At 37.9% G+C, this 15871-nt stretch overlaps 1 protein-coding gene across 4 annotated transcripts; it reads right to left on the reverse strand.

Moving 5' to 3' along the window:
* Positions 1 to 975: 975 nt before the first annotated feature.
* Positions 976 to 14742, reverse strand: MSANTD4 (Myb/SANT DNA binding domain containing 4 with coiled-coils). Of its 4 annotated transcripts, none has more exons than XM_007192261.2 (5): positions 14667 to 14739; positions 5723 to 5830; positions 5143 to 5223; positions 3961 to 4576; positions 976 to 3223 (listed from the first exon to the last, which is right to left on the reverse strand). In XM_007192261.2, the coding sequence occupies exons 4-5, from the start codon at positions 4420 to 4422 to the stop codon at positions 2648 to 2650; spliced, it is 1038 nt and encodes a 345-aa protein (XP_007192323.2). In that variant the 5' UTR covers positions 4423 to 4576; positions 5143 to 5223; positions 5723 to 5830; positions 14667 to 14739; the 3' UTR covers positions 976 to 2647. The 4 variants fall into 4 exon arrangements, with proteins under 4 accessions (XP_007192323.2, XP_057408917.1, XP_007192324.2 ...); XM_057552934.1 differs by having other exon boundaries at positions 5751 to 5830; positions 14667 to 14724; XM_007192262.3 differs by lacking the exon at positions 14667 to 14739 and adding an exon at positions 10110 to 10236.
* Between the last annotated feature and the right edge of the window lie 1129 nt (positions 14743 to 15871).

Below are 15871 nucleotides of genomic sequence, written 5' to 3' on the forward strand. Positions count from 1 at the left end.
TGGTGGGAATGTAAATTGATACAGCCACTATGGAGAACAGTATGGAGGTTCCTTAAAAAAGTACAAATAGAACTACCATACGACCCAGCAATCCCACTACTGGGCATATACCCTGAGAAAACCATAGGTCAAAAAGAGTCATGTACCAAAATGTTCATTGCAGCTCTATTTACAATAGCCAGGACATGGAAGCAACCTAAATGTCCATCGACAGATGAATGGATGAAGAAGATGTGGCACATATATACAATGGAATATTACTCAGCCATAAAAAGAAATGAAATGGAGCTATTTGTAATGAGGTGGATGGAGTTAGAGTCTGTCATACAGAGTGAACTAAGTCAGAAAGAGAAAAACAAATACAGTATGCTAACACATATATACGGAATCTAAGGGAAAAAAAAAAAAAAAAAAGGCCATGAAGAACCTAGTGGCAAGACGGGAATAAAGACACAGACCTACTAGAGAATGGACTTGAGGATATGGGGAGGGGGTGGGGTGAGATGTGACAGGGTAAGAGAGTGTCATGGACATATATACACTACCAAATGTAAAATAGATAACTAGTGGGAAGCAGCCGCACAGCACAGGGAGATCAGCTCGGTGCTTTGTGACCACCTAGAGGGGTGGGATGGGGAGGGTGGGAGGGAGGGAGATGCAAGAGGGAAGAGAAATGGGAACATATTGTATATGTATAACTGATTCACTTTGTTATAAAGCAGAAGCTAACACACTATTGTAAGGCAATTATACTTCAATAAAGATGTTTAAAAAAAAAAAAAAAAGTAGGGCTAACATGACTTAGCTCAGGATTATTTTGAGAAACAAATAAAATAACGTATGAAAAAGCACATAGCACAATGTCTAACACAAATGTTTAGGACCCTTTCCCCAACTCACCATGATAAAGCTCTTTTCCAGGCTTGACAACCTCAACCCTCATAGCATCACTTGAAATGATAAACGTTCACATAGTTAGTATAGGCAAATTTTATTTCTATGGTAGAAGCATTTATTTCACTTATAGAAAAATAACACTATTTCAAAGTCAAGGTAACTAAGAAGAAGTATATTTTTTCCTTACATACCCATATTCAAATGTCACATATGGTTTCAAGACATTCTTAAATTAACAAGGACCAAATGCAGAATCAAGGTAGTACCTGTCAATAGAAGAGATATACTAAGGCTACATATCAGCCCTGGAAATGGGAAAATACAAAGTGATCTCGTGCAGTGATTCTCAACTTTAGTGTGCATTAGAATCACCTGGATTGTGGAAGAAGTACCTTCAGGGGATTGAAGGCAAATCACCAGATTAAAGCAAGCCCTTGGTCTCAGAATAAATACCAAAGGGACTAAAGATACATACTTTGTTGCACAGGGAGGGGCAAAGACAAAATACATCATGATATACGAAATTAGCCATTTACACACTGTATGACTTCTAAGCCTCAGATTCAGGAATAATAATAGATACTACTCTCAATTTTCTACAGATTAGGTCAGGCAGTGTGCAGTAAGTGATTTCCTAATTCAAAACACACAGCTACTATCATTATTTCATCACCATCATCATTACTATTGGATACAAGGACATTCTCCCCCCACCCCAACTCCCAGTTCCAAATAGCTATTATCTATTTTAAAAATCAAATTACCACTTACTGAGTTCAAGCTCATTGACTACTGGTACCATTTTTAAACTGGTAACATGTTTACTAGATTCAACCACTTACATTAAGATTTCAGTACATGGTTGAAATGAAAATTTTTGTCTAAACTAAGACAATGGAATCAAAGAAGAAAGGGTAACTAACTAAAGCTTAAAAAGTGTGTGTGGTTTCTAAAGCATCAATAGCTAGACGAATGAACTGCTTTTCAAAGTGACCCCCTTTAGACAATCTCTGATGTTCCCTGCAGTTTTCTGACTCTCACGTTATTTACAGATGGAAACATATGAATAAAATACCTATAATCTTCGTTACTTTCTATATTCAATATACTACACAGTAATGTTTCATAGTTAAAGTTTTGGGCCATTTAAGTAACTCCCACATAAATATCTGAGGTTTTAATATTCTGAAACTGAAACAAAGCTGAAGAGGTGCTCAGTCAGGCTAGGACAGGGTTTCTCAACCTCAGCAATGTTGACATTTTGGGTTGGATCATTCTTTTTTGTGGGGGGCTGTCCTGTGCATTGCAGGATGTAGGCATCCCTGGCCTCTCCCTACTACATGCCAGTAGCAGCGTGCCCCACTGCCCAGTTTTGACAACCAAAAATGTCTCCAGACATTGCCAAATGTCTTTTGGGAGCCAAAGTCACCCCCAGTTGAGAACTATTGAGCTAGAATTTTACAGACATAATTGTAAACTCTGAGTGCACAGATTAGACAAGACTCTATGTAATTTTACTAATTTAAAGAGCATAGCACAATAGTTTTTGCTATACTGTTTATGCAAGGGCACATAGTTTTTATACAATATACTACTTAAGCATATAATTACCCACAAATAACTATCTTTTTCCTACTGAAAACACTAATATTAAACAGGAAAAAAAAATAATACAGCTAATCCTGCAACCATTTTTATATTATCTAAGCCTATGGTTTACAAACAACTGATAAATGGAGACCTAAATAAATCACTGCAAGTGTCCTTCCTTCTGCATTCGTAGTCTCTCTTTCTCTACTTGTAAGCGCTCCTTTTCAATCTGCAGCTTCTCTGATTCAAATTTTAAAAACTGCAGCCTATCTTTTTCCAGTTGCAAGCGTTCTCTCTCAAGTTTTAACTTCTCTGTTTCTGTATCCTGTGGTTGATATATGGACTTTTCTCCTTGACCAAGTTCATTTTCCAAAGATGGTTTCTCTGAGTTGACTATCTGTAACCTCAACTTCTCTCTTTCAATCTGCAGCCGCTCCTTCTCCAGCTGAAGCCGCTCATGCTCCATGTCTAACTGTCGCAGCCTCTCTTTCTCAATCTGTAGGCGTTCCTTCTCTACCTGCAGTCTTTCAGCCTCAATATCGAGCCGTCGTTTTTCCAATTCTAGTTTCTGTTTCTCTATGTTTACGAGCAAATGGGGCTCATCATATGCAGACCTAGATGGTGTTGAATTCAGAGTAAAAAACTCATCAATGTGGGGGAAATCAGGAAGTTCACTTTCCCTCCTGGAATCTGGTATGACTGATGACAACATTTCTTCTTCCTCTTCAATCTCAAACTAAAAGAGAAAAGTAGTTCTCAGTATTTATTTATACTTCATGGTTGTTAATTTGTCTAAGAGGGCTTCCCTGGTGGCGCAGTGGTTGAGAATCTGCCTGCTAATGCAGGGGAAACGGGTTCGTGCCCTGGTCTGGGAGGATCTCACGTGCCGCGGAGCAACTGGGCCCGTGAGCCACAGCTGCTGAGCCTGCGCGTCTGGAGCCTGTGCCCCGCAACGGGGGGGGGCCGCGGTAGTGAGAGGCCCGCGCACCGCGATGAAGAGTGGCCCCCACACCACGATGAAGAGTGGCCCCCGCTTGCCACAGCTAGAGAAAGCCCTTGCACGAAACAAAGACCCAACACAGCTAAATAAATAAATAAATAAATAAAGTAGCTATTAATTAAAAAAAAAAACATTAAAACATGTTATTTAAAAAAAAAAAAAAAAAAAATTTTGTCTAAGAATTTCTTAAAAGCTTTCTGTATTGTTTGAGCACACAAAACCATTTACTTTGAATTTTGAAAAATCTTTACTATTACCTGACATCATTAATATATATAATTAAGAGAAGTATATTTAGATGAGAAGAAAGAGATTGATGATATTAAGATGGAAAAAAATGGGATGACTTTGTTATGTACTATTTTTAAGTTAGCTTGAAAATCTGGGAATTTCTTAACTGTTCCTGGTCTATAATAAACTTTCATATCAGAAATGGAGAAATAAAAAGAGGGTTCACACAGGCTAATACTTACTTCAGGACTCTGGGGATCTCTTTCTTCCTCTTCCACTTTGACCTCAGTTAAGGATCCACCTGCATCCCTGAAATCTGCCACATTTTGCCAATCAAAATTTGTATCATTTCGGAATCCAATCTTTTCATCTATCTCTTCAGTGAGAGAGTCATCTAAATCGGATGTGGGAAGGGGAAACCCCGAACCAACTAGCTTAATGTTCGCCTTCATCCTCTTTCTCTTCATAAGTGCTCGCCAGTCAAGGTACCTCCTTTTCACTTCTGTCCCTGTTCTCTGTTCTCCTTCTCCTACAGCATTCACACACTGTGCAATCTCCTCCCAAGCCATTCGCTTCATCACATTAATTGTTGTATTGAGCTGCTTGGAAAAAATGACTTCTTTCCTTTTTGTAATTTCTTTCAAAAGGGTCTGAGTTTCTTGTACACTGAAATTGCTTTTCCTTTTCCTTTTCAATTGCTTCATTTTCTAACTTAAATGCAGTTTTTACAGTAAGAGAAAATGTAAAAAAATGCTGAGGAATTGCTACGAAGTACAAAAATCAAGGACAATTCCTTGTTAGTACTTGGTTTAAATCAGTTTTCCATTCATCCAGTAGCACAGGCAGGATGGATGATTCCTAAAGAGAAAAAAGTAAAAATCAATCAACCTGCAACTTCTGCAATGTACTTCAACCCAATAAGCTATATAATTAAAAAAACAAAAACAAAAAACCTCTAAATATGGCTCAAAACTGACTATATTTTTGTCTCTGCCAGCATTACCACAGTCCAAGCTACCATTTTCTCTCACCTAGGCTGCTGTAATGGTTCCTAACTAATTGCTAGTATTCACTCTTGACTTGCTCCCTACTTCTACTCTACTCTCCCAAATTCATCCTTTCTACTCTAACTACAAAGGCCTTCTTTCAGTCACCCATTCTTGTCAATCCCTTTCCCTGTTCAGGGCTTCTGCACACGCTGTTCCCTCTGCGTAGGAAATGGATTGTTCCCTGCCTAGCCTACTTAATTCCTCCTCATCTTTCAGCTTGCAGATTAGACATCTGCTCCTCAGTGAAGCCTTTGCTGACAAGTCAAATTACTCCTTTTCTTCATCTAAATGTTACACCTGTGCTAACATACAACTAAGACAGTCTCTTTCCCATTTCACTAGAAGTTTCATGAGGACAACAACATTTCTACTCACCATCATGTCCCCAGAGTCTAGCAGAGATCCTGGCATATGGCAGGCATACCATAAACTTTTCGAATGAATAAATGAGTCAACCTGCCAAAATGACCATTAGTTTGGGATGTCAAAAAGCAAAAAAATTTAGACTCTGAAAGAGGGTGTACCTGAAACTTGCTAGAAAGGTAAACTTTTCAGGCCCCACCCCAGACCATTTGAATAAGGAACTCTGGGGGCAAGATCCAGCAATGTGTGTTTCAATAAGCCTTCCAGATGATTCTAATACATGCTAAAGTTTGAAAACCATGGGGTGACCCACACCAGTGAAACAAATGCTTCACACACCTGATTTTCTTACACACTTTGATTTCGAGTCTTATAAATAGTGCATCTGTTTGGTGGAATCCAAAGCACATCCAAATCCTCAATACAATAGCTGGGAAATGTAGTTTTTCTGCTATCTAGCCCCTTTGCATTATGGGAAGGCACACTAGCAAACTGGAAAAGATGTTGAATGGGTCTTTTCCTTGGAAAAGAGATTTTAAAAGTATGTAATGGGGACAAGGGCTCAGAAAGAGTAAGGGATATATAAACAAACCATGGTTTATGACTTCAAATTCACATACTGATCACTGCTACAGAGCTGATTTTTTTCCCTTGCTTGCAAAATGAGAGGGTGGGATGAGGCTGTTAAGGTCCACATTTCCTGCCAATACAAAGAAAAAAATACCAAATATCCATTAAGTTCCATGTCCTGTCATTTAATCCCTACCACAGCACTGAATGCGAGATACCATCATTTGCATTTATATTTATACGACAAGATTCAGGCAAGTTGAATAACTTGCACATTACGTGGCTAGTTAAATGACCGAACTTCGATATAAATTCAGGCTCCCTTAGGCCACGTCTCCTTCCACTTTATTAGCAGCTTGCGATAGCTAAATCTTAGAAATGTGTTGCTAAGGTAAGTTTTGAGATGCCTTTTAGTAGAAAATTTTCAAAAAGAACAGATCCTTATCTATGTGGAAGGTTTGGATAAAGTTCTGTATATAGGCAGAAAAACTCTCCAAAGTTTCAACCAGTTATGTTTCACTCTACCATGGTTTCTTCTCTTAAAAACTTTAATATCTGCCAGTTTAAAATTTTTATTAGAGTGAAAAAATTTTCCCTGGTAATTAACAATATAAATAGTATTTTCTACTGAAGCAAAAATACAGCAACTGAGTAAGGCTAACTAAATTTAATCAGAAAATGCACAAATCTTTTCTATCACTGTTTGAGCCTCTTCTCTCTAGGACTTAAAAGTGGATGCAAATCCCTTATTTCTAAACTTTAATAAAAAGGTATTTTTTATTAAGATTTCACTACACTTTTATGCATTTTTTCCTTTTCAAGTTTCCAGTAATCTTTTTCAACTGACTTTGTATCTATTAACATCACCAGAAACATACCCACCACTACGTCTGTTTCTAACCTCTGATGTAGAATAACCATCTCCTGAACTGCTACTTGCTGCTGAAATGGAGACTAGAGAGAACTAAAAGTTCAAAAGAGTAGAAAATAAATTCTCAAGAAATCATTGTCAATTTCATAGACCCACAAAAAGGGCAAAGCATGCAAAAACAAAAAAAGATTGCAGCAAACTATGCCTAAAGCAGACTTCCAAAATTTCTTGAGACATTTAATAATAAAATTGAAATCCACTAAATGAGAATGTATAATCAGTGGCAGCACTTTTGATCTTGCCCTAGGCAAATCCTGCCTTTATAGTCAAATATAAGCCTCTTGTCACTAGAATATAAGCAAACATATTCATACAAAAACCATAATTCAAAAAGAGACATGTACCACAATGTTCACTGCAGCATTATTTACAATAACCAGGACATGGAAGCAACGTAAGCGTGCATCAACAGATAAATGGTAAAGAAGATGTGGCACATATATACAATAGCATTACTCAGCCATAAAAAGAAATGAAATTGAGTTATTTGTAGTGAGGTCGATGGACCTAAAGTCCGTCATAGAGTGAAGTAAGTCAGAAAGAGAAAAACAAATACCGTATGCTAACACATATCTGTGGAATCTAAAAAAAAAAAAAAAAAATAGTACTGATGAACCTAGTGGCAGGGCAGGAATAAAGACGCAGACATAGAGAATGGACTTGAGGACATGGGGCGGGAGGGGGAAGCTGGGGTGAAGTGAGAGTAGCATCGACATATATACATTACCGAATGTAAAATAGTTAGCTAGTGGGAAGCGGCAGCATAGCACAGGGAGATCAGCTCAGTGCTTTGCGATGACCTAGAGGGGTGGGATAGGGAGGATGGGAGGGAGACTCAAGAGGGAGGGGATATGGGGACATATGTATGCATATGGATGATTCACTTTGTTGTACAACAGAAACTAACACAGTATTGTGAAGCAATTATACTCCAATAAAGATCTATTAAAAAAATATATCATCAAAAGAGGTAGTGTAGTGTAATGGTTATGAGCACACGTTCTGCAGTCAGACTGCCTGGGTTAGAATCCTGACTCTGCCACTTCCTAGCTGTGTGGCCTTATTTAAATTCCCTATGTGCAATTCCACTTGTAAAATAATATTACTTCATAGAGATACTGTAAGGATTAAAGGTTTTAGTAAAATATGGAATAGTTCCTGGAACACAGTTAGCAAATTAGGTTCACTATTATTGCACGAAAGGCAAATCTTTAAATAATTTTGACATAGGAAACAGAAAGGCCACAATAATATTGGTATTGTTCTAGTTCGTAGGTCAAGTGGTAGGTCTGTGGGTCTTTATCATTATGCTTTATAACATTAGCGGTACATTGGAGCCTGCTGATGTGAGCTGGCAAAGGTCACTGTGCACATCTCTTCCCAACTCCACATTCAGTAATGTCATATTGGGAACTAGAAACTGGCCAAGATGGCAGTATTTACAACATAGAAATGGATAAATGTTACAAACTAGAACATTTTTCTTTTGAGTGGTCAGGGAGTTAGTTTACTAGCACACTTAAAGCTACATGATTTTTTGCATATTTCAAATATTACCTAATAAAAATTAAGAAAATGGAATGTTTTTAACATCTGATCCCACAACAGTTTAGTGAACATTCTCGAAGACTTGTAATTTTAGAGGATCACATTTAATTAGCACTGACCTAACATTCCTTATGTAATTCAAGTTATCAATTGGGCTGAGCAAGTATTCTGCTTTTCTCTAGAGGCGACTGAAGAATACTCATGAAATACTATATTTATAAGCAACACAAAAAAGGAACTGAAGCAAACTGATTTACACATTATTAAACCAGTCCAAATATACTTCTTTTTAGTAGCTATGTTGCGGTTGTGGCATATTTCAAGGAATTACTGCAGTCAAACTTGGCTTTCTCCTTCCTCTACCATTTGCTCCACCCCTATGAGGATCTGGAAGATGGTAGCCCACCTGCTCCAAAGGCAGTATCCTGAACACATAACACTGTGCCTAACAAACAGAAGGAGGTAAAAATACAACTTAAAATAAGATGGTGATTGAGGGATGGGAAAGAGAGCAGAAAATGAAATGGAAAATAACTCAAGTAAGGTCAGCTAGCAAAACTGAAACTGCTATGGGCAAAGCATATGTTTAAGGAAAAGGCAGCTCAAGTCAATATAGGCAAGAAGCAGTTTATGAGATTAACTGAAGACTTTAGATAAACTACTTACCCTATAACTATGCCAAAGAACATAACAGTTAACAAGTTATACAAAATTCTGAGAGGAAATTTTAAATAAATAGGCTATGTTACTACTTAGGCAGTATGAACCAATGATGAGGTTATCAAAGACATATTTAAAAAATGAAATCATCAGGTTAGATGTCCTTAAAAATAGAACAGATTGCTAAAGTTACATCAAATCCCATATCAAATTAAATACTTACAATGCATTAAGGATGACTTTTTGCTTCCAAAAGATACAGAATGTTTCAGACCATTTAAATAGCTTCTTGAACCATTTAAAAAGCACTATCATATTTAAAAGGTAGAAGCATGGTAAAAATATAAATATTCATCAGTAAGGGATTGGATGAATAAACTATACTACAGCTACATAATAGAATATGATGCCCAATTAGAGTATGAATATGGCTTAGCACAACATTTTACTATGTTAATGCAAGACAACAAAACCAGAAAAGGAATGTGTACATATGTCTATGTGTGTGTACACACTCACAGAAGCTCAGTTTTCAACTTAGGAACATTTATAGACAGAATATGCTATGCTCTACAACAGGTTCACTCACTCTGTCCACCACCAACCACCAGTTCTAGGGATCATGTATACAGTCGTTTGTCTCAGTCATATAACTGTTTGTTTGCCTAGAGCACATCTGTTTCATTTTACTTTGAGGTGATTAACATTATATTAAAAATATATTTATGAGGAATTTTTATTACAGAAAAATACACTTTTTAAAGTTCCATAAACCCAATACCCACGAATCTGTTGACTTAAAAAAAAAAAAAAAAAAGTAAAATGCACAGATATGGTTAGAGAACCTAAACAAAGGAACAAAATTAAGTGAAAATCTCTCTCCACCACCAGTGTAACTGATATTAATAATTTCTTGAGATGTTTTCCAGAAAATCATATATGAATATAAAAGTACATATGTATTTATGAACACATTATATATTACACATATTACATGAATGCATATTAATTCCATTCATTAATTTAAAAAGCAGTGACTGTTGAAGATGCTGAGATGTAAAATTATAAAAAAATGAAAGAAAAAAAAAATGAAAGGAAAATTGAAAACAGAAAAATGAGATGTATATGAATGATTCTAAAGGACATATGAAGAGACAAAGAGGGAATCATGAATGTAAAAACTTACCACCCTCTACAATGAAAAATAATCAACAAAAAATGAAGAAAAATTATGAAATTGAAAAAATTCTAAAGATGTTGTCTCTCAAACCTTATGTATTTGAATCATCTGGAGCGCTTATTAAAATGAGATTCTGATTCAGTAGGTCTGGAGTGGGACCAGTGATTCTACATTTCTGACAGATTCCCAAATGATGCCGATGTTGCTGGTCCTTGGACTACACCAACAGAAATAGGGATCCACACATGTAATTTAAAATCTTCTAGTAGCCTCAGAAAAGCAAAAGTGAAACAAAACCAAAAAAATGTAGAATTAATTTTAACATAATTTAACCCCATAAATTCAATATATTATCTTTCCAATATATGGTCGATGTAAAAATGATTAATGAGGGAGTTTCCATTCTTGTTTTGCTACGAAGTCTTTGAATCCAGTGTATATTTTACAGTTAGAGCACATCTCATTTTGTACTAAACACATTCCAAGAACTCAATAGCATATATTAGTACAGATCTACAGCACATCAAAATCACCTAGGAAGCTTTTAAAAAATACTTATAACCAGTCCCTATCTCTGAGCAATTAAAACAATCTTAAAATACTGCTAGGCATTGGGAGTTTAAAAAGTGCTCTAGCAGATATTAAGCATTCTCAACACATACACACACACAGAGTTAACTATGTGAGATGAGGGATGTGTTAATTATCTCTATCTTGGTAATCATTCCATAATGTATTATGTATATCGATCATCATGCTGTATACTTTAAACATATACAATTATATTTATCAATTATTCTTCAATAAAGTTAAAAAAAATCTTCTCCAGGTGATTCTCATTTGCAGCCAGGATTGAGAAGCACCCCGCTAGAGAATCAGTGTTAAAAGTCTACTTGCTCAAATGTGTACAGAGAGGCAAGATGGAGTGCAAATGTTGTAGCTGCTAAGAAATTTCCCTTCAGAGATCATTAAGGCTTCATCTGCCACAAGACTTACAACACAGACAAAGCTGGACTCTTTTCGGAAAAATATGCCCAGCAGAAAGTCATGTCAGGTGGAAGAAGAATATGTCTAATTGTAAGAACCAATTCACACTCCTATGTGTTGGAAATACATCAAAGGAATACAAGCTAAGTCAATTTAGACTTAAGTAGAAATGGACTGCTCTCTTTAGAGAACCAAACTTTCTTATAAGTCTTTAGACAGCTACCCATATCTTTATTAGAATTAGGATTGAACTAGGACTATACATTGGAAACATCCATTAAGATTGAGTGATTAAGACACAATGCTTCATTCAACAAATATGTATTGAGTGCTTAATACCTTTCAAAGGTTTTGTACACATTTCGGAGGTAAATTCACTCTCCCTAGTCTTACTCTCTCCCTATTACACACCCTGAGTCCTACCTATATATCTTCATATCTACCTTTGCCAATTTTATCTGTCACCTCCAATACTAACCCCAAACATACTTTCCCAACCCACCCTCTCCAATACACGTCAGTATGGGCACACACAGTTTGTCATTCTGAAATTCCTCTAAATTCTAGATCAGTGCTGTCCCATACAAATATAATGAGAGTCACATATATAATTTTAAATCCTCTAGTAGCCACATTAAAAAAAGTAAAGAGAAACAGGTAAAAATTAATTACGATATATTTTATTTAAACTAATATACCAAGATATTATTACTTCAATATTTAAACGATATAAAAAGCAATCGAGATATTTTACACTCTTTTTTTCTAAGTCTTCAAAATCCAGTGAGTATTTTGGACTAGCCACACTTCAAGTGCTCAATAGCAATATATGCCTATTGGCTACTGTATTGGACAGCCCAGTTCTAGCTTTCATGACCCCTACCTTAGGACTATCATACATGTATTCCTTTGTCACATGCTCCCAATTCCCATGGTCTCTGCTCTTTTGTCTGGCCAGTGACTATTCATCCTCAGCACCTTCACTGTTCCCATTAATCTAAATCTAATGTCCCTGCTACATGATTCCACTATCAGGCTATATTATAATCACTTACTTTACATTAGGAGCAATAAGGGATCAAAGATGAATATATTATTTCTAACAAATAATTTATAATTTAGTAAAACATATATGCATAAAATTTACATGAAAAAATTTTAATGGAGACTGTAAATGTCAAGTTTGAATACGGACTACCCAGGCTTATATATTAATTCCACCACTTAGAAGCTCTGTGATCTTAAGCAAATTACTTAACCTTTTAAACTTATTTCCTAATTTATAAATGGGAAAAATAATAGAATAATACTCACGATGTTTTGAGGATTAAATGAGATAATCCAGTCAAGAAGCTTATAATACGTAGGATATAATAAGCCCTTAACAAACACCAGCTATTATCCATTTCCTAGTATAGTCTGGACATAGTAAGTGAATATTTCTTTACTCGATGAATAATGTGAATGTAAGAAAAGTGCAACAAGAGAAGTTATTAACAAAATACCCTGGGTGTTCAGAAGGAGAAATCTTTGGTGGGATCAAGGGAGGTTGTGACAAGGAATTAGCACTTGATTTGGGTCTTAAAAAACAAATAGAATAATGAGGGACAGTAATAAATGGCAGAAGTAACAGGAATCAAAGTTGGATAGCTAGGTTGGGGCCAAATGTCAGCAAATCTTTAATGTTGGCTTGTAAGAACTTATTCTTTGCTAGAAAACTTACTATAAGAGACAAATATATCTGTGAAAATTCACATATTTTTGAAATTCAAGCAATATACCTTTTATATGGGGGCAATGTTACTGTAATAATATACAAACTATAACATGCAAAATACAAGTGCATAATAATAAACAATGATTGCAGTTGTCAAGAGAATCCTAATTTAGGCAGAAATCCATAATCAGATTTTGCTACTCTTAGAATCTGAGATCAATTTTGTAATGATAAAAATAACAATCCTTTTAAAACTATGCTTGAGTCAATACACTCTTAAAATTTTGGCAGCAGTTGCTGTTATGTGCATATCCTGTTTCCACCCCCCAACAATTTGTAACTCCATATCGCCATCCTACAAAAGTGGTATCCCTTTGTCCCTGACTGTTCTATGCTAAACTGATTAACTATTTCATTGACAAAATGCACTTTATTTATTTTTTAATTTTTTTAAATGTCTGGCCGGGAGGCACGGCTTGCAAAGTTCCCTGACCAGGGAATCTTGGGTCGCAGCAGTAAAAGCGCGGGACCCTAACCACTAGACTACCAGGGAACTCTCAACAAAATGCACTTTAACACACATTTTTTACCTCACTGAAATTGACATCAAAATGTATCTTAGATTTCCAGTCAGTCATGGCTTAAGTGTGTGAAAATCTTTGACATCTTCTGATTAGTTAGTACCCAAATCAAAGCCAACTTGAGTTGAAATTTGGTAGCTATGCTTTCATGAATATAAACTAAGCTATGTTTCCAGGAATTTCTTTTTTCTCTCTTCCCCTTTACATTTTGGTACTCACGTAACAGCTTAGATTTTCATCACCCATTACCCAATAATTTACTCAAACATTTATCAAACTCCTACTATGTGCCAGGCACGTATTCTTGGTCCTGGGGCTAAACACCTCACAAAATATGAAAAGATGCCATTTTAGATGTCAAACACTATCCCTTTCATATTGCTTTTCTTCCCTATCTTTACAGAAGGGAATTTAGTAGTTGCAACCTCTAAAAAATTCATAGTTCTTCCATGCCCAATCACAGAGAACAGCCATTTTCCTGAAATCCCATTTCACAATAATTCTTTCCTGGTTGGAAATAGGTATAAGTAGTTCACTGAGGTAATCCTTGTGAAGATGGTGTACCACCAATGGCATATTATACCTGGGCAATTTTTTTCAAGGACTAACACTTGAGAATGAAGCTCCTAAATACTGCATGATAAGACAAAAGTAAGAGGTCTGAGTCAAATCAGGCAGTAAATTCTGGGTCCAAAATTTTTTTTAGGTAAACTCATTAGGCTGTTCAAGAAGAAAAACATTACAAAATCTACAAACTTCCCCCAACCCCCACCCCAATCCTCTTGGAAGTGTGCTCCCCACCTCCCACCAACCCCGCACCCTACCGTCGCCACTTAGAGGAAATTCACCTTCCTGCCGAATAGGACGCTCTTCTCTATAAGTTGTGGTAGGTAAATGATTAAAGTTTCCTTAAGTGTCGCCGGTTACATGTAATAAAGTACCTCTCACTCCCCACCTCTTCCTTTGGAGCAGCCCCTTGGGAGAATCCAGGAAGGCTGAATTCCTGGAAGGCCAACCAGGAGTAGGGGGCGCGCCCATGACTCGGCCACAGAGCAACGGCTGCACCTGGTAGGATGTGGGGCAACCTGGAAGAGTCCCCGCTCCGCAAATTAAGTTAGAGTCCCGACTGGGCGGCCAGAAAACTTTCGCAGCCTTGTTTCAGCGGCTTGGGCCCTCCCTACCCTCCCAGGTCAGGCGGCAGCTGCGACTGGTATTTCTCCTGAACGTCGTAGTCGGCTACGCCGCAGGGCCAGGTCCAGAGACGGCAGCGGGGGGACAGCTACCTGACGCTGCCACGCTAGCACCCACCGGCCGCAGAGCCTCCACTTCCCTAGCAGCCTCCTCCGCGACGCAACAGCTTACCTACGACGCTGGCAGCACCTCCCCACGCTCGCCTCTGGGGTGTGTGGGGGTGGGGTGGCAAAAAGACGCTTCATTAATTCCCCGCCCACTGACTTCGCCCGCCTCCTGCCGCTAAACCATTGGCTGGTGCGGCTGCCGCTCGTTTAACGAGATTCGTCCATTGGCCCGGAGGATACTGCCATTCCGGCAGAGGGCCCGCCCTAGGTCTTCCTCACAATGGAAATTGAGTCCCAAGCCGTTCCGGGTTAGTGCCCTGGAATTCCGCCCCCTTGTGAGTCATGGCCTCCCGTTCAAGCTCAGTCTTTGGCGCGCGGCTCTGTCAATCAAGAGCTCTAGGAAAGGATTGGCCCCTAGCGATCAGCCCGCTGCCTGTTCCGCCAGATTGGGACACAGGTCGCTCCGTCCCCAAGCTCTACACCTATCCTGACCCTTACCTGTTAAAAGGGCAAAGAGAAAGTGGGATCCTTGCGTTGCCCCAGCTGGTTCCTAGTCCAGCAGCACCTTCTGCTCAGCCAACTGTGACCTAGTTTGGCCTCAAAATCATACCTCTGAGACTGCCCCTGCCAAAGCTTACTGGTGATTTCCTTACGGCTAAATCTAGGCATCACTTCTCTGTCCTTATCTTACCTCCTCTAAAAATATTTGACTTGTTGACCTTTCTTCATTTGATTTCCATAATGCTTCTCCTGGTTTTCCTCACTCTCAGTCCTCTTCTCTATCCCGTTTGCAGTTGCCTCTTTCGCTGCCATCTCAAGTTACGGTGTTACTAATGGGTCTGTCTTTCCATTGCCTTTGTTCAGGCCTCTATTGAAATCCTGAATTACATCAGTAGCATCCTTACTGGTCTGTCAGTTATCCTGCCAGTACGACTGTAGTCCATTGTTCACACTGTAGCCAAGACAGGCTGCTTAAAGTTCTTTAGTGGAACCACACTCATCTTATGATAAAGTATAAACTCTTTACAAGAGTTTCTTCTGTTTTTCTCTCAGGCATATCTTTCATCAACATTCCTCCTCTTTCGTTTTCCTTCTTCCTTACCCCAATTACTTTGCTTCTTTCAGTTCTTAGATTTGACAGTGGCCTTGGGACTTAGTTTGCATTGCATTGTTTCCACCTGGAATATTTCTCCCTGCTGTGCCCAGAATTTGTTTTAAAAGTTACTTTCTGAAGGAAGCCTTCCTTTCGCTCCATTCACACTATCTCCA

This window comes from Balaenoptera acutorostrata, chromosome 9 (assembly GCF_949987535.1).
Source record: "Balaenoptera acutorostrata chromosome 9, mBalAcu1.1, whole genome shotgun sequence".
Classification (NCBI taxonomy): Eukaryota; Metazoa; Chordata; class Mammalia; order Artiodactyla; family Balaenopteridae; genus Balaenoptera; species Balaenoptera acutorostrata.

Bases quoted from the DNA above. Each gene is read 5' to 3' on its own strand.
- MSANTD4 (XM_007192265.2), bottom strand. From the start codon at position 4,422: ATGAAGCAATTGAAAAGGAAAAGGAAAAGCAATTTCAGTGTACAAGAA. The intron at 3,224-3,960 runs GTAAGTATTAGC...TTTCTCTTTTAG, and splicing joins GAGATCCCCAGAGTCCTGAA to TTTGAGATTGAAGAGGAAGA.